This window comes from Lissotriton vulgaris, chromosome 2_1 (assembly GCF_964263255.1).
Source record: "Lissotriton vulgaris chromosome 2_1, aLisVul1.2, whole genome shotgun sequence".
In the NCBI taxonomy this organism is placed as follows: Eukaryota; Metazoa; Chordata; class Amphibia; order Caudata; family Salamandridae; genus Lissotriton; species Lissotriton vulgaris.
The window spans coordinates 773,116,396-773,141,132 of record NC_141687.1 but is presented as its reverse complement, the minus strand read 5'-3'; the positions used below and the strand labels follow the sequence as shown (position 1 = coordinate 773,141,132).

Below are 24,737 nucleotides of genomic sequence, written 5' to 3'. Positions count from 1 at the left end.
TGTGCTGTAAAATGACCCATTGACAGCATTTTTCTCAAAATTATCGCAGGTGCAAAACCTCCCCATAAACCCACACGCAGGAAGTAAGGCATGTTCACATCACTCGGTCATGTAGTGGGCGGGTATCACGTCCATTTCTTTTAAAGAGCTGTAGCCGGTGGCCAAGATGGTGGTGTGAGCAGACGTGCCTCGCCGAGCTCCCGCGGTGGCCGCCGTTCTACCGCTTCTAACGCATCCCTTCTGGCCCCGGGTGGTTCCCCGGGGTGCCCGGACCCGACGCTAGTGCAGCGGTGACCCTGAAGGGCGGTACCGCGGACCGGCGGTGCCTGGATCCTGCCGAGTCCGCACGGACTGGACGCGGCCCGTTGGGGCCTGTGGAGGCCGGAGCGGAGAGAGCGAGGCCGCGAGGGGCGGAGCCAAGCGGCCGACGCTGAAGCATCCCCGGCGGGCAGTGGCAGTGATGGCAGGTCCGACCCGCGCGGCTGTGCGCGAGGCCTCCCGCGGCTCCTCGGCGGGGGCTTCTACGGACCTGCTGTCCTCTCCTGACAGCACTGCCGGAATTACTGGGCTGCTGGTGAGCAACGGCGGAAGAGAGGTACAGCGGCATATGCGACCGGCAGGAGGTCCGAGGTGAGAAGAGAGGGGTGACCGGACGACCCCCCCTGTGGTACACCAGATAGAGACTGCAGCGTAGTGGCGGCAGGGGGGAGCTAGTGACAGCGCCGACAGCCCTTACGCGGTGCATCGCGCCTAGAGCCATCCTCGATCCCGGCCGTGGCTGACTGTCTCTGAGGGCCGCCATTTTGTGGGACGGGTAGCCGCGGCCCGTGAGGCGCTCTAGCTAGGCCTAGCCCTTTGCTCTCCCCTATTTGGGGCAGCGGACAACCCCTGCGGCTTTGCTCCTACCATAAAGCGTTCACAAGAGCAGGGTGCGGAGCCTTGTACCCGCTCGGACCCCGGGGACTGGAGGTGTGTGAGGGGGCCCCCCGTATGCACAGCGGATGGTAGCGGGCCGGCGGAGGCAGCGTGGAGACTCCACGACGGAGCTTTGACCTTGGTGGCCCCCTGCGCGCACTGAGCTAACCCTAACCCAGGTGGTGGTCAGCTGCCTCGTGGCCTCCCGGGTTCTGCGAGCCATGGGCCGCCATTCTGTGACCTGGCCCGATCCTGTACCTTGCCCTCCCACACGGGCCGTACTGCCTAGGGCTGGACACTGAACGCTATCTCCGGGAGGGCTGAGGACCCGTGCGCCCCTCTGCTGAGCGACTGGCCCGGCGGGTGGAGCCGGCGCTGGTACCCCTGGAAGCAAGAACAAGTGGCACCGAGGGACTCCGCGACAGTCCGCTAGGGCTGGTCTCTTCATCCCTGCTATAATGGACCTAGATATTTGAGCCGCGACGTACTGACGCCCCGGTCTGCCCTGCCCCGTCCTGTTCTGTTGGCGGGCCTGGGGGGCATGGCTGCTGGCAGAGCGCGCAAAGACAGGACCATTAAAGACTTGCTCACTCCTGCCACTATGGGGAAGAAAACCGACCTTCACATAGCTGGACCCCATGCGATGTCCGCCAAGTCAGTAGCCGGCTCCCCGGGCAAAAGCCCCCAAAGCACGGATGAACCTGTCACTAGGTCCTTCTTGGAGTCTCTGTTTAGCGGCCTAAGGGAGGATCTCCAACTCCTTAAGACGGAACTGAAGGGAGAGATTCGGGAGCTGCGACGGGACACGGACGCCATTGGTGAGCGAGTGGCGGACATCGAGACGAAGAGCGATGGCCGAGATGTCGAGATGGAAGCGCTCCAGCAAGAAATCATCCGCATTCATGACCAACAAGTTGACTTGCAATCGCATGTTGAAGACCTGGAGAATCGTTCTCGAAGGCATAATATCCGAATCCGATGGGTGAAGCCTACCCCAGACACAGCGGACCTCTTCCAGTTCACACAAGGCCTCTTCAACCACATTCTGGGCAGGCCGGCTGACTCCGTTATAAATCTGGACAGGGCACATCGGGCGGGGCCGCCCAGGGCCTCTAATGCCCTGCCAGCAGATATCTTGGTGTGTGTCCAGGACTTTCGCACCAAAGAGGAGATCCTTAGCAAAGCGCGACAGCTAGGTCCCATCACATATGGCGATCACTCACCAACGCTCTTTCAGGACCTAGCCGCCATCACCCTGGAAAAACGCAGGTCGTTCAGGCCGGTCACTGCTGAACTGAGGCGCCTTGGTATCACATACAGCTGGGGGCACCCGTTCCGCCTGGTGTTTAAATGGGACAATAAAGTGCACCAGCTGCGGTCCCTCACTGATGCTTGCCGGTTGTTGGGCATTGAGGAACCCGAGTCGGAGGGAGGCTCGCAACCTTGGAACGGCCCGGAGACTGGCTCCAACAGCCGATGGCGGCAGCAGAAACGGCGGCGCCGGCCGCGTCGCCCACCCCAGGAGGAGATCCAAGAGGGTCAGAGAGCGGCAGTTGAGACGGCGGCACTGGAGCTGGCAGCAACGGATAACGGCTGACAGACGGGCACCGGGGGCCCGGGACCCCTCGGGCTGGACATGGATTGCTTCGGTGGTCAGCGGCGGGAGGGAACTCGATGGAGCCGGACACATTCCCCTGCTTTTTCCACTCATCTGTGAGAGATGAGGGACAGTATTGTACTTTCTTGGCACTTTGTTTTGTGGTTCTCAATTTGGGAGTGTTGGGGGGGGGGGTGGAGGGGAGAGGGAGGGAGCATGGGGGTTTGAAAGGGGGTGGGGTAGGGGTAGTTCATTATCGTGGGTTGGCGAGGGAGGGGTTCCGGGTCCAGGGGGTACTACAGAGTCGGGTCGTTTGGTATCCTGGGTTGCAGGTGACAGACCACGGTGGGATATGGCTCAGCGTGATGGGGGAGCCCGGTTGGCACGAGGCTGGGTGCACTGAAGGCCGACATGAGAGCTTAGAGCAGGCGGTACGGACGATGACTTCCACTGAAGTACACATCCTCTCGCTAAACGCGCGGTGTCTCAACAACCCTATCAAACGAAGGGCGGTACTGTCTTGCCTTGAGCACACACAGGCGGACATCTGTCTCCTCCAGGAGATGCACTTATTACAGAAAGATTGCATAAGAATGAGGGCACACAACTTTCCGCACCAGTTCTTCTCGTCCACACCTCATAACAAAGCTGGGGTTGCAATATTGGTTGCAAGGAAGTTCCGGGGGAAGGTTCTGAGACAGGGAGCAGAGATAAAGGGAAGACTCGTATCATACCACTTTTCCTTGGGGGGCTCAGAATTCACGCTTTGCTCCGTCTATGCCCCTAACGAGGGACAAGAAAAATTCTTTCATGATGCGCTTAGCATGTTGGCGGCTTCTGCAGACAGACATGTCCTAATGGGGGGTGACCTTAACCTGGTGTTCGACACCACTTTAGATAGGTCAGCGCAGCGCTCTACACAGGCTGGGTCTCTGTCCGAAGGGGGGCTAGCGAGACTGAGGGAGCTGGGTATGGTGGATCTCTGGCGCAGCTTCCATCCTGGCACCAGAGCCTACTCATATTTTTCAAGCGCGCATCGCACTTATGCCAGGCTGGACTACTTCTTGGCCTCCTCCTCCTTGCAAGCGCTGACATCCACCGTAGAGATAGGCGTAGCCTCCCTTTCAGACCATGCTCCCCTGCTGGCGACTTTCCTTCTCCCTCCAGCACAGCGGCCCTCACGGTGCTGGCGCCTCAGGGACACGCTGTTGCACCGCAGGGAAGTACCGGAGAAAATAATAGGCGCGATACAAGATTACCTGCTACGCAACAACACTACAGACACCTCCCCGACAACACACTGGGCAGCGCTAAAAGCGGTCCTGCGAGGTGAATTTATAGCCTTATCCGCAGCGGAGAATAGGGCACGGGCGGAGAAAAGGGACGAGCTGACACAAAAAGTCAGGGAACTGGAGGGCATGCACCAACGGCCTTGCGCCCCGAGGATCTGGAGGCAGTTGACCCTGGCTCGAAAACAGTTGAGCGCGCTGGACCTGGATAGGGCGGAATTCGCGGCGCTAAGGGTGCGACACATGTACTACACGGGGGGGATAGATGCGGGCGCCTCTTGGGGCAAGCACTCAGGGAGAAGCACCAGCGTCAAGCGGTAAAGGAAATCAGAACACCTGGCGGACGCCTAGTTACAGAAGATACGGAGATCGCGACCACCTTCAGTGATTTTTACACCTTGCTGTACTCGGGGGCCACGTTGGAAGGGGAAGTGAGCGACGTCTTTCTGGACGCTGCCCACCTCCCTGCACTCACTACGGATCAGGCAGCAGCCCTGGAGGGTGACATCAGACCCGAGGAGGTCATATCAGCCATTGCCAGGCTCAAGTTGGGGAAAGCCCCGGGGCCGAACGGCTTCACGGCCCTCTTTTATAAAAAATTCTGTGCGCAAGTGGTGCCGCTGCTTACCACCCTGTTCAATCATCTCTCAGAACCCGGAGCGATCACGGAGGACTTGTTAGATGCTACCATTTCCGTGATCCCTAAACCAGGGAAAGACCATTCGAGATGCGACGCATATCGGCCCATCTCGCTGCTCAATATAGATTTGAAACTATATACGAGCATCCTTGCCGCGAGACTTGGCCCACTGATGCCGAGACTGATTGACCCTGACCAGACGGGATATATCTCGGAACGTCAAACCATTGACAACACCAAACGGGCGTTACATCTCATAGAAAAAGCCACGCGCACAGAGGGGGAATAAATGTTATTATCCATCGACGCGGAAAAGGCCTTCGACCGCGTCCACTGGCCGTACCTGGAGCGGGTCCTGACGCGGGCCGGCCTGGGTGATTGTTTCCGCGCTTAGGTGCTCAATTGCTACTCGAGGCCCTCGGCAACTGTTCGGGTCAATGGGTGCTCATCACCCCGTTTCCCCATAGAACGTGGCACAAGGCAGGGGTGTCCACTCTCCCCCTTGTTATTTGCCCTATATATGGAGCCCCTGGCACAAACGATAAGACTTGACCCGGGGATTAGTGGAATCAAGATGGAAGCCTTTGAACATACTATTAGCTTATATGCGGACGATGTTCTGCTATCCCTCTCTTCCCCCCGTGCATCACTTCCAGCCTGTGTGGCAGTTTTGGATGCCTTCGCTGAGGTGGCTGGTTTTAAAGTTAACCTCAACAAATCTGTAGCACTTGACCTCTCCCTGGAAGCATCCACAAGGGCGCACTTGCAGGGCCTTTTCCCCTTCCCATGGGCATCTGAGGCCGTCCCTTATTTGGGTATTCAGCTAGCCTCTACACTACACGGCATGGTCCGCCTTAACTACACGAAACTTAGGCAAACGATTCGTTCGGAGCTCGGCCGATGGAAGCACCTTCCGTTGTCATGGCTCGGTAAGGTGGCAGCGGTCAAAATGACAATTCTACCGCAAATCTTGTATTTATTCAGGGCTATCCCTATGAGACCGCCGGAAGGTTGGATTCGTCAAACCCAAGCTGAACTAGCCCAATTCATATGAAATGGACGGCGCCCGCGCATGAAGCTGCGCCTGGCAACATTACCTCCTGAACACGGAGGATTGGGCCTTCCGGATCTGTTACTATACTACCAGGCGGCGCAGTTGAGGACACTCATGGAGTGGAGTAAATGGGAGTCGGAGAAGCATTGGCTCTTCCAAGACCAAGCGGTGGCGGGTCGCACTTTGCAGGAAGTCCCTTTCCTGCGGCGGCAGCATCGACACCCGAATCTTTATGCCTCCTTCATCACAAGAACGCCTCTGGAGGAGTGGGATCGGGTGAGCATACCACATGAACTAACGTCCTTCCCGTCCCCACTGACGCCTCTGGTATCCAACCCGGACTTTAGTCCTGGCATGGACGGAGTGGCATTCGCGAAATGGGGCCCCGCGGGTTGTAAGGTGTTGTCCCATATATATGCTAAGGAGGGGATCATCCCCTTTGATACCTTTCGCCGGGAATTTGGCTTGCCGGAGGGGGAACGGCTACGTTACCTCCAGGTGCGACACTGGGCACTCCATCCCACCGTTAGAGCCGGGGCTGACCGCAGACTCAGCGAATATGAGTACTGGCTCCTTTCGAGGAAATCTGACCGCAACTTAATATCGGACCTTTATCGCATGCTGTTGGGCAGGTACACACACATTCACAACGCGGGGAGAGCACGATGGGAGGGAAAGGGACCTTGGGCGCGAACTGAGTAATAAGGAGTGGGAGGGCATTTGTTATAGGGCCCGTCATTCTGCCCACCACATGGGCTTAACAGACACCCTCACTAAAATTGCCACATACTGGTATTATACCCCTGAAAAACTACACGAGATGGACCACACACGAGACACACTCTGCTGGCGGGGATGTGGGGAGAGGGGTACACTAGTACACCTATTGTGGGATTGTTCTCACCTACAGGGGTATTGGAAACAGGTGCTAGACAAGGTGGACCTCCATTTAGACACTACCATCCCGAGGTTCCCTGCTTATGTGCTGCTGGGCTCTCCCAACCCCATCACCTACCCGATGCGCTCCCACAGAGGAAGGTTGATAGCAATAGCCCTGGGATTGGCGACACAGAATATTCTCACTTATTGGCGCACTACACATGTCCCCACTTTTCAGGGCTGGTTACACCGTCTCTGGCACGTCTTGGGATGGAGAAATTGTCCCTGATTGCCAAAGGGGAGGGAGACAAATACCCAGAATTATGGCGACCCTTCTTGACGCTCTCAGCTTCTGAATTCAGGGAGGTGACCTACCCTAGATACTTACGCCTACTCCGGCTGTCCCAGCCTGATGTCGGACAACCTGAGACCTGAGAGATCACTTCTCGGTGGTAGAAAGTTGGACCTGGAACTGGGGTGGGGGTGGGTAGGCTGGGTGGTGGCGGGCTTGGGGTCATTCAGTTTGGTTATTGTTCCTTTTCCCTTTTCTGGACGCTGCTACGTAGCTTCGACGCGGACTCGGTCCCTGAAGCCATTACCTTGAGGTGGCGTTCCATTGCTCCGAGCCACCGTCAATGGTACTTGGGAAGCCTTCTGTTGACACTTGGACCAATCACCGGGGTCTGCAACACACGATTGTCTATGCAACTCACCCTCCCCTTTTCTTGTTTATACCTGTTGTTAAAAGCTGCATTAACGCTGGCCGAGCTGAATGTTGATGCCACGCCAGCTTGTCAAGCATGTTGGTATGTCAAATTTGATGCGCAGCGCAATAAACACAATTTATACATAAAGATCTGTAGCCTTCGCTGGACACTTCTATCATTTCTACTGATGTTTTATTGAGTAAATGAGTAGTGTCCACTCTGCTCATTAAGGACTTAGTTCAAATTAAGAAGCTGCAACCAGGAATACAAGAAAATGAAGATCCACAAGACTAATTTGAACAACAAATAATTTCTTTCAGAAGAAACAATGTAGATTAATTGTGAGGTGTAGACAAGAACCTCAAGCACACTTCAGGGTATGATATTTTCTGTGTTAGGGAACAGAACCTGCCAAATCACCAGATATCAAATCCTGATGGGCTTTCCAAAGTTTGGCAATCTCCATCATGTAATATTAATATTTTCTCTAGATATTCCATACATAATTTTACCTTTACTGAGGTGGGGGGATAATGGTTTCGTTGAGTTGAACGGTTTTGCTTTTATCTACATCTAGAAAATAGAAAAGGCATGCTTATGAAACATCCGTAGGCAACAGAAACTCACGTAGGAGGACAAAAAAGTTGTGAATCCAGGAGTGGATGTTAAACGTATCTTCTATCATATGCTGATCCAGGTTGCAGCCTGAGATTTGGGCTGGCACAGAGAAGAGGCTCTGTGGTTGGGTGAAAAGCTACAGCTACAGCTAGATGTCTAATGTATAGACGTGGTAGTTTCTCACCAAAAAGTGTGCATGTCTATCATGAGAACAGGAAAGGACCCAACCCGAAGTCTTCTGGTACACCGGAAGACAATGAAAAGATTGAGTATGAAGTATCAATAAAAGTAAACATGATGGACCAGTTGTAAATGTATGCGGTGAATCATCAAAGGAGAACACTTTATGAAGGCATAGCCAGTGAGAATGCATGTGTTCGTTTTTAAGTAGCACAAACCTATCCGGGAGAAGTAACATAGTGTATACAACTCAAGAAAATGCACATAAGATTTCAAGGAGCGGGGGAGAGAGGAAGAAGGAGGAGTACGTTGGACTGGAGGAGCTGTGTCTTTAATGATGGGGGAGCAGACAACTGCTTCACAGACATGGTGGGTTGTTAATTTCCACTGATGTACAAACTTATTGGTGGGTTGTTAATTTCCACTGATGTACAAACTTATTACGTGACCTGTTTAAATTTGCATTTAGATCAGAAACTTCTCATTTGCAAGTCAAACGCTTCAATCACTACTTACCACCACCACCACTGACACCTACTCACAAGGGATGGCTTTACTGAAAATGGAAAACTTTCTAAGGGCCCCATTCAGTACAGATTTTCCCCAGGGGGAACATGTCTTGGTGAAGGCATTTGCAAAACATGTGCACCATGAGCAACTGATTCTGCTTACTTGATCTGATTTGGTCCTACGTGTATTACTCTGCCCGAAGCATCCGGATGGAAATAGATCCAGTCTGATTCCAATGAGCAACACTTCATGTCTTGCATCCCATTTTTTGCCTAAAGAGAACAGAGAATATTGTAAGCAATATTTGTTGAACTGTTAGTTTTTTTAAAGTCATAATATATTTTTACACAAGAGCCTCTGCATTTAATGTAGTTACCAGGCAGAGCTGGCGCTGGTTCAGTCCAATGGAATGTTTTCATGGTCATAGAGAGGTGGGAACTGGCCTCTTTGATTCCCTCTATGATGGGGTGTGGAGCCCTGTTTGAAATGGTATCGCTGCTGAAATTCCTCTATGTACTTTACTACTACTCGCACATTCTCCCACACAATTTCTTCAAAGAGCTGAAATCAATGATCTCAACCTTTTTGTGGATGGGTCAGACTGTTCAGGTTTCATTTGCAAAGTGTCGCCAGCCCCATATCAACAAGCAAAGGCATAGCTAATAGGTCTTGCTTTTGGCGCCTTATAAGTATTTAGTTATACAGAACAATATTCTTGGTGCATCAACATCAACTGTTGCATGGCTAAACACTTATAAGGTCCCAAAGGCGAGACCTATTGGCTACGCCAATGCTTCTTTTTCCTGGTGGCCAACCAAAGCCTAAGTAGGGGGAAACTAGACAGATACAAGTATCAACCCGAACATACAATGGAACCTTTCTAGTACTGGCCCAACCTCAAAAGGAGAGAAGGGGGAGGGGTGAAGAATCTGCAGAAGATAAATTATACACCATAAAAAGAGTTATCGGACACAGGGGATTCTTCTTCCCCAGACACCTAATCTTAAGAAATTGCCTCAAAGCAGAACCCAACAGGCAGCACTAAGAAGTGCCAATCAGACAAGAAAATCATGCAAAAAAGTCCAGCCAAATGAGTTACTGCTCCTCTCCTGAGGAGCAAGACAGATGTCCTTTGCAAACACTTGCCCCATAGTTCCTGAGTCAGTCTTGACATGTTAAGCTGTTCGAATCGTTGTCTTTTTACCGAGCGAGCAGAACATCAAGACCGGTCAAGGAGCATTGCAGGGAGAGCTTTGAGACTGTCTGTGTTAGACTGAAATACTGAGGCAAGTTTGTAAGGAATAAGGGTTGGTGCCCCGGGTGATTAGCTCCATTTGGGGACAAGCTGTCTACACGATTTACAGCAGGCTTCCAGAAATGGATGAGAAAAGCATATGGAATCTGTATTGCACCCACATGGCTCTGAAGCTAAATGGAGCTAAAAATTACACACATTGATTAAAAAGCATGTGTTGAAAATAAATGCTCTGATCAGAAACATTAACATTTAGTTTCCATTAGGAGAAAAGACTTTTCAATATTAAAAATTATAATGTTTTCTAGGGCTATAGATTTAAATAAAACTTTTTATTACCCTTAAAGGAAAACATATTTCTAATCTGAATTTCTGGATGATACTCTTAACACCTTAAAGAAAGATATCATATTTTTCTTGCGTCGTTCAAACAATACTTGATAGGGAAGAAAAGGCAAGAGTTTCCGGGTGGGCGGAGGAAACAGATAAACGGAGAAAGACAAGTGTGTGTGCTGTAGACAGATACTGTCACAGAGAGCAAAAAAGAGACACGGGGAGAGGATACAAAGATGGTGAGGTAGTGTGGCTCACTGGTTAGAGGCGGCAGACCCGAGAGCAGAGGGCGGCCCGGGACCAGGGTTCGATTCCCGGCGCGGCAGGTTTCTGGACCAGGGTCAGCGGACTCGATAATTCTCTCGCCTTGGTGCCCACTCTGATCAGCGATCACACTCGGCAACTCTGGGCATTAGCTTGCCTCATCTTCACTAACGGCCCCATCAGACCGCCGGGGATGCCTGGTCTCACCCTGGAGATACCCATTAAGGGACCATCTCTCAGGGAAGCCAGGAAGGGTTTCGCAGCGGTCGAAGCGCCTTGGGACCCTACGGGTAAGTAGTGCGCTATATAAATGCCAATACATTTACATTCACATGGAGAGAGAAAGTGTGAGATAAAGAAAGGATGAGAACATGAGAAGGAGGAGATGAATAGAGTGAGGGAGAGAGGCAGTGAAGGAAGTGGAGAGGGAGAGCGAGAGAGAGGAAAATGAGAGAGACGGAATGCGTGCAAGAAAGCGTAATCCCAGGGTGATGACGAGTTAAACTTCCGGAGTTTACAATTCCTCACCAGACAGAGTAGATATACATCTCCTCGCTGCATTGTTTCAAATCCAAGAATGTACCCATTGTTCAGAGACTCCGAGGGTGGGGATAACCCAAGGATTGGATCAGTGGGCGGATTCAGAGGTGTGGCCAGAATGTGCCAAACATCCCAATTTTTTTGTAATTATTTGGCATTTCACCGACCAATTACAGCTTTCTGTATTATTTAATTTAACCAATGGATACACTTCATTATTTAAGGTTTAATAGGAGTTATCGGCATTTAAATACATTCACAAAGTGGAATATATTTCCAATCACACAATGTCCCAAATATGCTTGAAAGTGGAATCACAAGCCATTTGTCTCTAAGACATGCAGTTTCTCTCATTAGCACTTCTCCTCCCTTCTTCCACAAGAGCAGTTCAAATATGAATGGAAAATATCATTTTCTATATAATTATGGCTCTGCCATATTTGTCACATAATACATCATCCTTGCAGTTTTAACTAATCATTTTTGTAGCTCAAACGGATAAAGTTACTAAAAAATGTGACTTGAGTTGCTGCAAAGTGGATGGCCCTTTGCAAAGGTTAATTCATCTCCTTTCTCATTGCTGCATTTGTATGTTATACTGATACTAATGAGGCAGATTCTTTGCAGAGACCTAACATGTGTAAAAATGTCTAAATAATAAAGTATAAGAAAATATATTGCATTACGCTGCAGCCTTTTTTTGTTGCATAATTTAGTCAACACTGGGGCACCATTTTGCCTCCAATTGCTGCATAATTCCAGTGGCTCCAGAGCAGGTAGCACATGTTAAAAGTGTGTGTGCATTAAGCAGAGAGTGTGAAGTTTGCAAACTTAGTTTGGTGTGTGTGCAAATCCTGCATTGACGATCCTTGGTGAGTTGCAACTACTACTGCTGAAACAAGCCCAATGGAGGTACCAATGGGTGAGGCGGACTGGCATCGATGACAGGGCCGGTTTTAGTGCTGGTGGCGCCCTGTGCAACAATGTTTGTTGGTGCCCCCGAAGATCACCTACGTCTCGGACACTACACAGAGACAATCATTTATACGTGTGTAAATCACTGTATAGGAAATGTTACATAAGACAAAGGACTACAAGGTGTAGAAGCTACATGACAACCATACTAGTTGGCAGTATAGTTTAATAGCTCATTGTTCTATGTTAGGATTTTAACTTATTAACTGCAAGTAACAAAAGGATCTCTCAGACACAAGCAGTAACCTACTAACCTAGTTAACATTATGCGCACTTTGTGATCTGCATGGTACATGTTCTTTGCAGCAGGCACATTAATTCTCTGTGCCACCTTTCCAGGAGTCAACCCTTCCACAGACAAAACTCCGATCTCTCTCTAGGAAGAACTTTAATCACCGAAGTTATCATGACATTTTTATTGTTGCTGAAAGTTGCTGGAGGCCAGGAAGGAGTTAGCAAGTTTAAAAAAAACCTTAATATACTTGAAAACACAAAGCATCCACCCGAAATAGGTACCTAGTGCGGTCACACTATCCTAACCAGCTCAAGGTTCATGTGACCTGAGTGAGAGTGTCACAGTGACTGGATCACTGTTGCACTAGGGTGTGCTGCTTCGTAGGCCTGCCCGCAGGGCTGGAGGTGAACTTCAGTTTGGATTGTGGTGGACAGGCCTTCAAGGTTAACCCACACTTGCCATTGCAAATGTCCACCTGCTGGTGCTAAGACACCTGGGCTTCTAAAGTCTAGTGGGGCTTTCTAAGGTCTAGCATGGGAATGTGCTCCCTCAGGAGAGTGGTCTGGGGGACTGGTTATGAAGGCTGAACCCGGCTCCACGGTTCTAAATTCGACAGCTCTGGCCATAGTGCCACATCCTCTCTCCCACTGAACACCATACTGTCCCACTGCCTTCAGCTACAACCCAATTGTGCCCCGCTATAAACACCAGGATGCAACTTAATTCAAAATATGCATTTGTTAAGAGTAATGTGCTGTCTGAAACAAAAAAGTAAAAGCAAACACTCATAGGGAGTGCAAGACTAAGTAAAGCATGTGAAATGTAAGCAGAAACAACATGGTTACCTTAACGATCTCTCACTGACTATTCAGAAATCAGAGAGTGGTTTTACCTGAAAAGTTAAGGACATGACTACAGGGCCCTGAAGGGAACCGTTTGAATGTCCATTGCTTATATCGTTAATAAACGTAAACAGTATGGTTTAACCCCTTTAGCGCGTCGAACATTCCGCCCCAGTGCGGACGTTCGATCGCGCTAACGGGATTCGATCGTCCAACGGTCGTGAGCAGCACCAGCGAGGTAGCACGCGCGACGACCGTTGGACGTTCGAAGCACGGAAGGGGTTAAAAAGACCACATCCATAAACACAGAGGTACACATTTTCTTTTCCAATCCACCCATCAACCAGGTATTGCAATACATCCAGGAATGGTGCACTTCCCCTCCTGGGGACAACAATGCTGTTCAAAGAAAGACGAGAAAAGAAAAGTAACGCTTCACTGCAAAGTCTGTAAAGTGAGGTTGAAGTGTTTGGATGTGAATAAAACCAATCTGGCCACTTTGCTTTATTTAGTTATGTATTTATTTTTCATATTTTATTTCTCTCCATCCAGAGGCTGCACTTTGGAATAGAAAAATGTCAGAAAAAGGGCATTTCCCGCAAGAGTGTTTTTTTAAAAATCCATTTCACGGGGCAGCAACTAACTGAAAGAAGGAAAGAGAGATTGTGAACCGTTTCTTCAAGTCACGGTTTTCAGTAAGTGAGGAGCAAGACCGAAAGAGAGGAAATAATGGGAAGGTGGAGGGGGGTCAGCTGCCAGCACAGAAAAGAAGAGGACATTGTCCATGTCTTCTCTGGGCAGTAAGGAAGAGACAGAGTCCTTTTCCTTCTCTGCCTGTCCACGAAAGCAAGCAGTGTCTTAGCTGAATAGATAGAACGTGCCTTCTTAAGATAAACAGAAGGAGAGGCATAGCGAGCTTTGGAGAGGCGGAGCGAGGCGCGCGCGTGCTTGTGCGCGTAATAGCAAGCTCTAGGCCGCCACAAGAAAAAGCGTGTGGTAGCATTTTTTTGAGCCACACACTAAATGTCTTGCAGCGCATGCGCTGGCTCAGCAAGACCTAAAAAGGGCTGGGTTGGGCAGATGTCAAACATTGCTCCTGGGCCTCACAGCTGGTTCCTACTAATAACTGGCTATTCAGCGATAGGAAAGATCAATCAATCAATCAGTCATCGAATTTATATAGCGCACTACTTATCCAGAGGGTCTCAAGGCGCTGGGGGGGGTCTGTTACTGTTCGAACAGCCAAGTCTTGAGTTGCTTCCTGAAGGCGAGGTGGTCCTGGGTCAGGCGAAGGTGGGTGGGGAGGGAGTTCCAAGTCTTGGCGGCGAGGTAGGAGAAGGACCATCGCCCTGTGGTGGTTCTACGGATGCGGGGGACGGCGGCGAGGGCGTGGCTGGTCGAGCGAAGCTGGCGTTTGGGAGCGTAGAAGTTGAGGCGGCTGTTGAGGTATCCTGGGCCTTGGCTGTGTAGGGCTTTGTATGCGTGGGTGAGGAGACGGAAGGTGATTCTTTTGTTGACCGGGAGCCAGTGCAGATCTCTCAGGTGTCCGGAGATGTGGCTGCGACGGGGGATGTCCAGGATGAGTCGTGCTGAGGCGTTCTGGATCCGCTGGAGTCTCTTCTGGAGTTTGGCGGTGGTTCCGGCGTAGAGGGTGTTGCCGTAGTCCAGACGGCTGGTGACGAGGGCCTGGGTGACCGTCTTCCTGGTCTCGGTGGGGATCCACCGGAAGATCTTGTGTAGCATGCGCAGGATGTTGAAGCACGACGAGGAGACGGCGTTGACTTGTCTGGTCATGGAGAGGGAGGAGTCCAGGATGAAGCCCAGGTTTCGTGCGTGGTCTGTTGGTTTGGGTGCGCTGCCTAGGGCGGGGGACCACCAGGAGTCGTCCCAGGTGGAGGGTGAGGATCCCAGGATGAGGACTTCCGTCTTCTCCGAGTTCAGTTTCAGGCGGCTGTTCTTCATCCATTCGGCTACTTCTTTCATCCCTTCGTGAAGGTTGGCTCTGGCGGTGGCGGGGTCGTTGGTAAGGGAGAGGATCAGCTGGGTGTCATCGGCGTAGGAGATGATGTTGAGGTTGTGCTAGCGTGCGATGTCTGCGAGTGGGCTCATGTAGATGTTGAAGAGGGTTGGGCTGAGCGAGGAGCCCTGAGGGACGCCGCAGATGACTTCGGTGTCTTCAGAGCTGAACGGGGGGAGGCGGACTCTCTGTGTCCTCCCGGCGAGGAAGGAGATGATCCACTCCAGTGCCTTCTCCTGGACTCCGACGTTGCTGAGGCGTTGTACAAGGGTACGATGGCAGACAGTGTCGAAGGCCGTAGAGAGGTCGAGGAGGATGAGGGCCGCTGTTTCTCCGTTGTCGAGCAGCGCTCGGATGTCATCGGTGACTGCGATCAGGGCGGTCTCGGTGCTGTGGTTGGCCCGGAAGCCAGACTGCGAGGGGTCGAGGGGTCCGCTCGTCTCGAGGAAGGCGGCCAGCTGCTTGTTGACGGTCTTCTCGATGACTTTTGCAGGAAACGGGAGCAGCGAGATGAGGCGGTAGTTCTTGAGGTCGGTGGGGTCAGCCGATGGTTTCTTGAGTAGAGCGCTGAGTTCGGCGTGCTTCCAGCTCTCCGGGAAGGTAGCGGTATCGAAGGAGGTGTTGATGATGTCCCGCAGGTGGGGTGCGATGACAGCGTCGGCCTTGTTGAAGACGTGGTGAGGGCAGGGGTCGGTCGGAGATCCGGAGTGGATGGAGTTCATCGTGCGGACGGTGTCTTCGGTGCTGATCGGAGTCCAGGCGCGGAGGGTGGTGGTGGGGGGCTGTGGTTCGGTCGTGGCGTTCTTCGGTTGGGTGCTGAAGCTGTTGTGTATGTCCGCGATCTTGTTGTGGAAGAAGGAGGCGAGGGAGTTGCAGAGGTCTTGCGAAGGGGTGATGTCGTCGTTTCCAGCGCTGGGGTTGGAGAGCTCTTTGACGATGTTGAAGAGTTCTTTGCTGTTGTGTGCGTTGTTGTCCAGTCGTTCCTTGAATGCAGTTTTCTTGGTGGCGCGGATGAGTTGGTGGTGTTTTCGGGTGGCGAGCTTGAGGGCAGTTTAAAGACCTGTTTAACAGGCTGGAGCAGGACAGCAATGATAGACGGGGATTGCACAATATGTTATATGCAAAGACAGTTCTATTCGCACCCTCCCAGGTTTCTAGTCTGCAACTATTATACTAGTACGAAGCGCTAAAGTTTGTTAAGTAGAATGGCATCCCCACGCCAACCATGCAAATATGGACTCATACCGGCACACCCTTGTGGCCGAAAATATTAGGGTAACATAGTGGGACCTGATTGACATATCCACCCTTGGTGACGTATGGTCCTAGGATCACATTAGATAATATGAAAACCTCAAGAGGCAATTTGCATTGCATAAGACTCAGTTATTTCACTATCTTCAATTGAGACACACCCTTTTGTATTATGCAGATATGCTAGTGGGGGTACAGGAGTTCAACCTACTTGACTCAAAACTGGACATAGAGATATTGGGAAGAAATTCATCTCCAGACTTTAATAACCACTCATTATTATTAATGGTCCTGACCAGTTTACTGAAATTAATGCAGAGGTGGGGGTCGGACTTGTGTGAGCTTGAGGGCAATGACAGGATAGTGGCTAATTTAGCACTGTGGAACCAGGCTACATGCTCTAACCTGCATTTGATACATTTCAAGTACTACCACAGGTATTATTATACACCAGCTTGGCTATGGCATATACCTATAGTGCGAGAAACAAAATGCACTAGATGTAACTCATCAATAGCCAACATTCTTCATATGATATATGGGCCTGCACTGTCGTGGACAGACACTGGCACAAAATATTGGCATTGTAAATGATAACATTTTTTTGATGTGTTTGTTTTGAAAACAGATAATTAAATGACATTGTCATTTACAATGGCAATTGCTTAATCTCTCACAAATGCCACACACAAACACACAGACCCACACACACACACACAGACCCACACACACACAGAGCCCCCCCCCACACACACACAGAGAGCCATATACACACAGAGAGCCACACACACATAGAGCCACACACAGAGCCACACACACACAGCCACACACAGACAGAGCCACACACACACAGAGCCACACACACACAGAGCCACAAACACACAGAATCACACACACAGAGCCCCACACACACACAGCCCCACACACACACAAGGAGCCCACCACACACACACAGAGCCCCCACACAAACACACAGAGCCTCTCTCTCACACACACACATCCAGAACCCCCAACACACACAGAGCCCCACACACACAGAGCCCACCACACACACAGAGCCCACCACACACACAGAGCCCCACACACACATAGAGCCCCACACACACACAGAGCCCCACACACACAGATCCACGCACACACAAACACAGAGCCACACACAAAAACACAGAGCCAAACACATACAAACACAGAGCCAAACAGATACAAACACAGAGCCACATACAGAGAGCCACACACACACAGAGCCACACACGCAGAGAGCCACACACACACAGAGCCACCCACCCACACAGAGCCCCACCCACACAGAGCCACACACACACAGAGCCACATACACAGAGAGCCACACACACAGAGAGCCACACACACAGAGAGCCACACACACACGCAGCGTGGTGTGACGGACGCCAAGTTCAGAATACCTGAAGATCTGTCAAGAGACGAAACATGTTGGCTACATTTAAGAAGAAAAAAAGGAATTCGTTTTTTATAAAAAACAAACTTGGATGGAGTCTGTACACTTCGTAACTTAGATTATATGAAACTCATTTCTATTTTGAAAAATACATGGTGAGTGCTGATCAGTTCAAAATATGTGGTATATGTGTTGTGCAAAGCTAGTCAAAATGTAGCGGAGAACTGTATAAGGTCAGAAGCAAAGGTGCTATACTGTTTTATCTCACTATGCACCTCGATGCATACTTTGCCTTTACATTGCTCCCTTGCCCTGGACCCAGAACTGTTCATGCACTATCTCTTATCGTGACTGTTATTTTGCTTTTGTACAGCAGAAATCAGTCAACAACTTTCACTAGCACATGGCACAGCTACAGAATGGTCAGCATCAGTACAGCCTCCACTCTATAGGGGAAATAAATATCTGCCCTGCTGGCCACGTGCTAATTTATTACATATCATTTCATCTTGCAAACAACCTTATAATATACAAAAGCTAAAATGACTGGCACTGTCAGCACTTGTCGAAAGTTTTCAGAGATATTGCTCTTGAAAAGGAAGTACATCAGATAACAACCCTCACAGGCCTGTCAAAAAAGTCAGCTGCTTTTCCTCATGAATAATGGCGTCGCACGAGCTAATGACATGTTGTAGTGCTGCATGACAAGAAGTGGCTATCAACGTAACAGGAAGCTACTCTAAACAAAAACGCTGAATAATAGATGCCACATCCCTTTATCTGGCGCTGAGGAATTTCACGGACACCCGCACACATGACAAATGAGAACTGTAGTGCAGGTAGTCACAGGTTCCGCGAGCCGCCATGAACGGTGTCAGCAGGCGGCGAGCACTTTGTACCCTTGCAGGAGGCTTTATGTAAGCAATCAGCTTGGATTTCTTACTTCAGAAGCCTGAGTGGCTTTGAAGGATGTGTGGATAAATGCGATGCAACATTTGCAATGTCTTGATTCGGTGGCTAACACCTACAAGCGACATCTCGCTGGGATGTACCCATCTCGGTGTGTTATTTATTATCTGATACCTAAATCCTCTCTTCTAGCATACTAATTATCTCTATCTGTGACCATTTACATTTGCCGGGCACTCCCAAATGCTCACCTGCGGCATTCGCAAAAAGATGCCAGCCGACTGGATAAGTTCGCACCCCACGCTACGTAGCGCCTTCGATCTCCGGGCCTAAACCGTCGCTTCACTGCGTGAAGTGGGCATCGGGAATCAAACAATTCTCGATCGTGATCAACACTCCGGAGTACATGCAATCCCCGATTAATATCCCTTCCGAGCCGGAGCCAGTTCCGGCAGCTGTAGTGTGAGTCGCCGCCACAGTTGTCATCTTTCCCGAGCACCGACCTCTCGTTCTCCAACGGGAAACTAACAAAGGTAGCTTACGCCACCCTTGGGAATTGCCTCTTGGCTACTTGGGCAATACAGAGCAGCTCTACTAGATTGTAGAGTACAGCGCGCTCACCAGGAGCAATATAGCACTTTTTAAAACTCCCGTTTTTGTCCGCTTTGTTTGGAATTGATTTTGACACTTTTACCTTGCTTTTAAAATTGAATTTCCCACTTGCCGCATACCTGCATTTAAACTGGTAAAACACCGCGTTTAGAGCGGATCCCTGTCCCTTTGGAATCGCACCACACCGCCAGAACGGCGGACATCTTAGGTGAGGGCTAAGGATTGGGGCGGTCTAGTCGTCAGAAGGACGCTAGACCGGTACTTAAGGCAGACAAATTAGGCGGCCGAACACTTGGGAATTGCCTCTTGGCTACTTGGGCAATACAGAGGAGTTCTACTAGATTGTAGAGTACAGCGCGCTCACCAGGAGCAATATAGCACTTTTTAAAACTCCCGTTTTTGTCCGCTTTGTTTGGAATTGATTTTGACACTTTTACCTTGCTTTTAAAATTGAATTTCCCACTTGCTGCATACCTGCATTTAAACTGGTAAAACACTGCGTTTAGAGCGGATCCCTGTCCCTTTGGAATCGCACCACACCGCCAGAACGGCGGACATCTTAGGTGAGGGCTAAGGATTGGGGCTGTCTAGTCGTCAGAAGTACGCTAGACCGGTACTTAAGGCAGCCATGCTGACGCACAGCGGGCACGCGGCGGGCTCGCCGGAGCATCGCCGGAGTCACGCCAGAGTCCAGCCCATCTGCGCCCGGGGGCGGGGACTTCTGGCCTACGGCGTACCTACTCCTCGGAGGAACTGCGCAGCCTGGATAAAGGTGAGGCACGCTTGGATTGCGCTACCCTGCTGAAACTTCAAAAATACGCGATATCTATTCCCCATAATGCGACCCCTTCAGGGTTGTATTCCTCACTGAAAATAGCTAGCCTAAACACCCGGTCACTCCACTGTCACCACGCAGAAGTCTATAATCTGTTGCAAGACAAAGAGATAGACATACTGACCCTAACAGAGACCTGGTTGGGCGATAGCTCGATGCCGGACATCATTGCCGCTCTCCCTAGCGGCTATGACGCTATATAGCATAACCGCCCAGGAAATGCACGGGGGAGGGGTAGCGGTTCTTTTTAAAAAGGCTTTGTCAGTGGAAAGACTGCTGTCAGAGACAGTCGACCTGGCTGATCTACTTGGGGTGAAAGTCACAGTGAATAACTCATGTTGGGTGGTGCTAGCGGTCTATCGCCCTCCCAATGCAACCCCACTGTTCCATGATCTATTTGGCCCCATTATGTCGGACCTATGTACCCGCTATACGAAAATCATAGTCACAGGAGACTTTAACCTACATTGGGATAAACCCCATTGGGATCTGTCTATGCGCCAATTGGACACCTTGATGTCAGCGCTAAGTTTTCAACAACTTGTGAAGGCTCCCACACACATCACAGGTCATGTTCTGGACCTGGTGTGGACTACAGACCCAGATGTGGCACTTAAAGAGGTAGCCCCATGTATATGGTCTGATCACCATCTTGTATCCTGTGAGATACGCATTAATGGCCAAATAAATAACCCACCACCGGAAGTCAGGAAAATCCGTAAATGGGCAGAGGTTGATTTGATAACCCTGACCAAGGTGCTCTTGCCAAGGGATCGGTCCCCGAGCCCAGATCATAGCCTGGACCAGCAATATGCGGATTTAACGCGGAGCTTGACTCTAGCTATTGACCAGATAGCACCTAAAAGAATGAAGCTAATAAAAGGACCTGTTAAGGAGGCCCGATGGGTTAACGCCATCACTGAGGGACCATAAAAGGAAACTCAGAGCTCTGGAAAGAGGATGGAGGAAAACTAAACAGGACTCAGCTAGGAACCTCTACTGAACCTCTCTTAATGCATACAAAAAGCCAACGTTCAGAAAGAGACCTTCAAGATCCTGTCGGAGTGGACTAAAAAACCCGACAGTTCCCAGTCCCCCATAAATTGCAATACCTTTCAGGGATACTTTCTGGAGAAAGTAAGAACTATTATCCAGGAGATAAAAAGCGGTATGGCAAATGGGATGGTTATACCTACAGCCCCTCATAAACCAGTTGATTGCTCCATCGCACTGTTTCCAGAGATTGACACACTGAGTCTGGAACAGCTGATGGATAGAATCAAATCCGGATCTCCAGCGGACCCGTCCCCACCTAAAATCTTTCAGGTAGCCCGTCCCTTATTGGAGGAACGTGTCATCTCCCTCCTAAATAGATCCTTGGAGACAGGGCATATACCAGCAGAACTTAAGGAAGCACGTGTAAGACCTCTGCTGAAGAAACCAGGCGCAGACCCTGCAGTGCTAAAGAACTACAGGCCGATCTCTCAGTTACCATTCCTCTCAAAAATACTGGAACAACATGTATTAAAATCCCTGTCCATGTACTTGGAGTCTCACCACCTACTTCATGAACGACAGGCAGGGTTCAGAGCGCATCACAGCACTGAGTTGGTGATGCTCTCGGTGCTGGATGAATTGAGAGGCCTGGCTGACAGTAAGAAACCGAGCGCCCTGATTCTGCTAGACCTTTCAGCGGCGTTCGATACCGTCAGCCATGCTCTGCTTCTGGAAAGAATGATTTTGGTATCAAAGGCCTGGCCCTCAGATGGTTGCAATCCTTCCTCTTGGGAAGGACCCAAAGAATACAACTTGGGGAAGAAACTTCCGTAGTGGGGACGCTAGAATGAGGGGTGCCCCAGGGCTCGGCCCTGTCCCCACTTCAATTTAATCTCTACCTGCAACCTCTGATTGCTTCTCTGGCGCGCATGGGCTACACAGTATTTAACTATGCGGACGACACGCAGCTGTTGCTGAGTGTCGATAACACAAGTGCCGCACAACTCCAAACCCAGAACATCTTGAGGTACACGGTTCAATGGATGACGGAAAATCTTTTAAAAATCAACCGAGACAAGACCGAGGTATTGGTGATTTCATCTGCCACCTCACCATGGTGTGACCTCTATTGGCCCGGCTCCAAAACCCAGCCTGAATGTAAAGAGCCTGGGGATCAAACTAGATTGCGACCTATCAATGGTCAATCAGATCTCTTCCGTGGTGGGTAGCTGCACCAACATTATTCGACAGCTACGGAAGCTAGTACCCGTCATCTCCCAATCCATGATGCGCTCTATTGTCGCAGCCACCGTGATCTCGAGGATCGATTACTGAAATGCCCTCTACCTCGGCCTGCCGAAAACCCTGACAAATAGGTTACAGGTTGTTATGAACGATGCTGCACGTCTCATCTTTAGGCTGCCAAGACGATCCAAAGCATCTCCCCTGTTACAGAGCCTTCACTGGCTCCCTATTAAAGAGCGAGTGGAATTTAAAAATCTGTGTATAGCTCATAAGGCAATTTATGGTTTGGCGCCCGCCTACATCAAAGACCGCGTGGTGGTGTACAGTCCAATGAGAACTCTTAGATCCTCAGACTCTCAATTATTGGTCTGTCCCCGGTACAAACTTGTAACCAAGGGAGGTAGAGCCTTCTCTGTGTTAGTTCCTCAGCTATGGAACACACTACCCGAGTCGCTGCGCAGGGAAGAGAACCTCCTACGCTTTAGAAAGGGGCTAAAAACACTGCTGTTTAGAAGGTCCATGAGTGCTACCTAGGCTAGTGGATGCCTTCTCTGTGCTGCTAAGTTATTGTTTGTACCATCGATTTCCGAGCGCCTAGAGACCTGCAGGTGATTGGGCGCGTTATAAATCAAAAATAACAATAACAATAACAACGCCGTTACCTCAACTCCCCCGGCTCGGGCGAGCTGCCTAGCCCACTCTTTTAACAAGGGGGTACGATGATTGGATGGAACTGCTGCAGTTCGCCTAGTATTGCATCGTATGATTGGACAATTGCCTAAACGTAGGGCGGGAACGTCACGTCTTTGTTCTAAGAGAGTGGTTTAGGTGACGTAGTTGATCGGTGAATCATACTCAGTGACGAAGTGGGCGAGTAAGTCCTTGTGTAATGGTGTTGGTTACCTAAGACCGAGTTGCATTCCCGCAGTACGATAGAAAGTATTTAACAGTTTTATTTGATTTAATTCTGTGATTTCGTAAAGCGCGGCTATAGCCTAGAGGCACCAGAGCGCTTCGCATGGAACAGTTCTCAAACGCTCAAAACTGGACATCGTTAGAGGCGAGACCCGCATCGAAAGTAATAGGGAGAAAAGCTGTACAAGTCTGGCAGTTTCCCCAAAAGCCTGCGTGGGAATACAATTGAGATATGCCATAAAAAACAGGCATATAAGAATTATGGGAACAAAAACATTTTAACTCACGTATCTTTCAAAGAGACACATGTGGTCACACAGAAGGTTGGAGGGAGCGTATCTTTGCGTGGCCGTCTTTCTCTCTAAGCTCCGTCCCTTTCAGACTGGGTGCCCCGACTTCCTGCTGGGGTTAAAGGTTCCTTATCTTCTTTATGGGGCCATCTGGACCCATAAAGAAGATAAGAAACCTTTTACTTCAGCAGTAAGTCAAGTAACCCAGTCTGAAAAGGACGGGGCTTAGAGAGAAAGAAGAACGTCACTTGGACCTCTTCTCCAATGGCTGAGCACCGTTTAGGACGCCAGCCAATGGAGAAGAGGGGCAGGGCTTAACCTCGCTAGTAGAAAATCCCTCATATCATTAAATCTCGCCAGCTCGACTGCGCATGTGCGCAGACTTTCGCAGGCCGAGACCTAAAAATGTAATCAATGATGAAACCATTTGCATGTGTGACTTTGGCAAGGGCGAGCAACTACGAACCAGGTACAGCAATGTTATGTCAGTTTGCCCTCCTGGAAGTATGCGTTAATGTGAAGGCAAACTAGTGCATGTAATATCTAGGAAATATCTTTATGAAGATTAATATTAAGGTCGGTGCCTCTAAATATGCATTATAATATTCAAACCATGAATTACCAGACAGAAAGTGCAGAAAGATGACTAACTAATGAAATATCATTTAGATAATTAACCTTCACCGTAGTTGTCCTCCCTTTCCTATAATTAGAGATGTATAACTTGTGTACACAGAATTTCAAAGGTTTTTCAGTCTAAACCCTCATAAAGAGTTCTAACCGTGGCTTATCCTAGGGACCATGGTTTAATAGCGTTAAAGAACAAGTTACTTACCTTCGGTAACGATATATGTGTGAGAAACATAGGGTAGTTATAGATTCCTTACCTTAGAATTACCCCCAGGCGTCAGACTGGATTCGGAAAGTTTTTCGTAAGCAGTACCCCTGCGAGTCAAAAGGTGGCATTGGTCGGCTCCGCGTTTGTCGTGGTCACAGGGATGACGTCGCAGTAGCTACTTAGACGCCGCGCTGGCACGCTGATGTCAGTTCTGCACACGACTTTCCATGCCAGAAGTGCAGAGCCATGCAAGACACTGACCACTGGTGCACAAAACTAGGGCCCTGAAAGGATGTCCTTAACCCTAGAAGTCAGTTTGCAGAATGGGGAGGATTGGTGGGGTGGTAAGGAATCTATAACTAACCTATGTTTCTTACAGATCTATTGTTACCGAAGGTAAGTAACTTGTTCATCTGAAAAAAACAGGTAGTTATAGATTGCTTACCTTAGAATAGATACCCCAGCAATACCAACCCCAAAGGTGGGTCTGAAAACTAAGTTCACACCAGGAAGACCTGGAGAACAGAACGGCCAAAGAAGCCGTCTCTCCGGACTTGGCTGTCCAGGCAGTAGTGCTTG

At 49.9% G+C, this 24,737-nt stretch overlaps 1 protein-coding gene across 1 annotated transcript in view; it reads right to left on the bottom strand.

Annotated features, from left to right (window-relative positions):
• The window catches only part of DCAF17 (DDB1 and CUL4 associated factor 17), a 497,543-nt gene that overhangs the window by 230,492 nt on the left and 242,314 nt on the right, over window positions 1–24,737 (bottom strand). Inside the window, exon 11 of the mRNA XM_086956119.1 lies at window positions 8,552–8,661. Coding sequence (XP_086812245.1) covers window positions 8,552–8,661 — 110 coding nt within the window. The remainder of the gene's footprint in view (window positions 1–8,551; window positions 8,662–24,737) is intronic.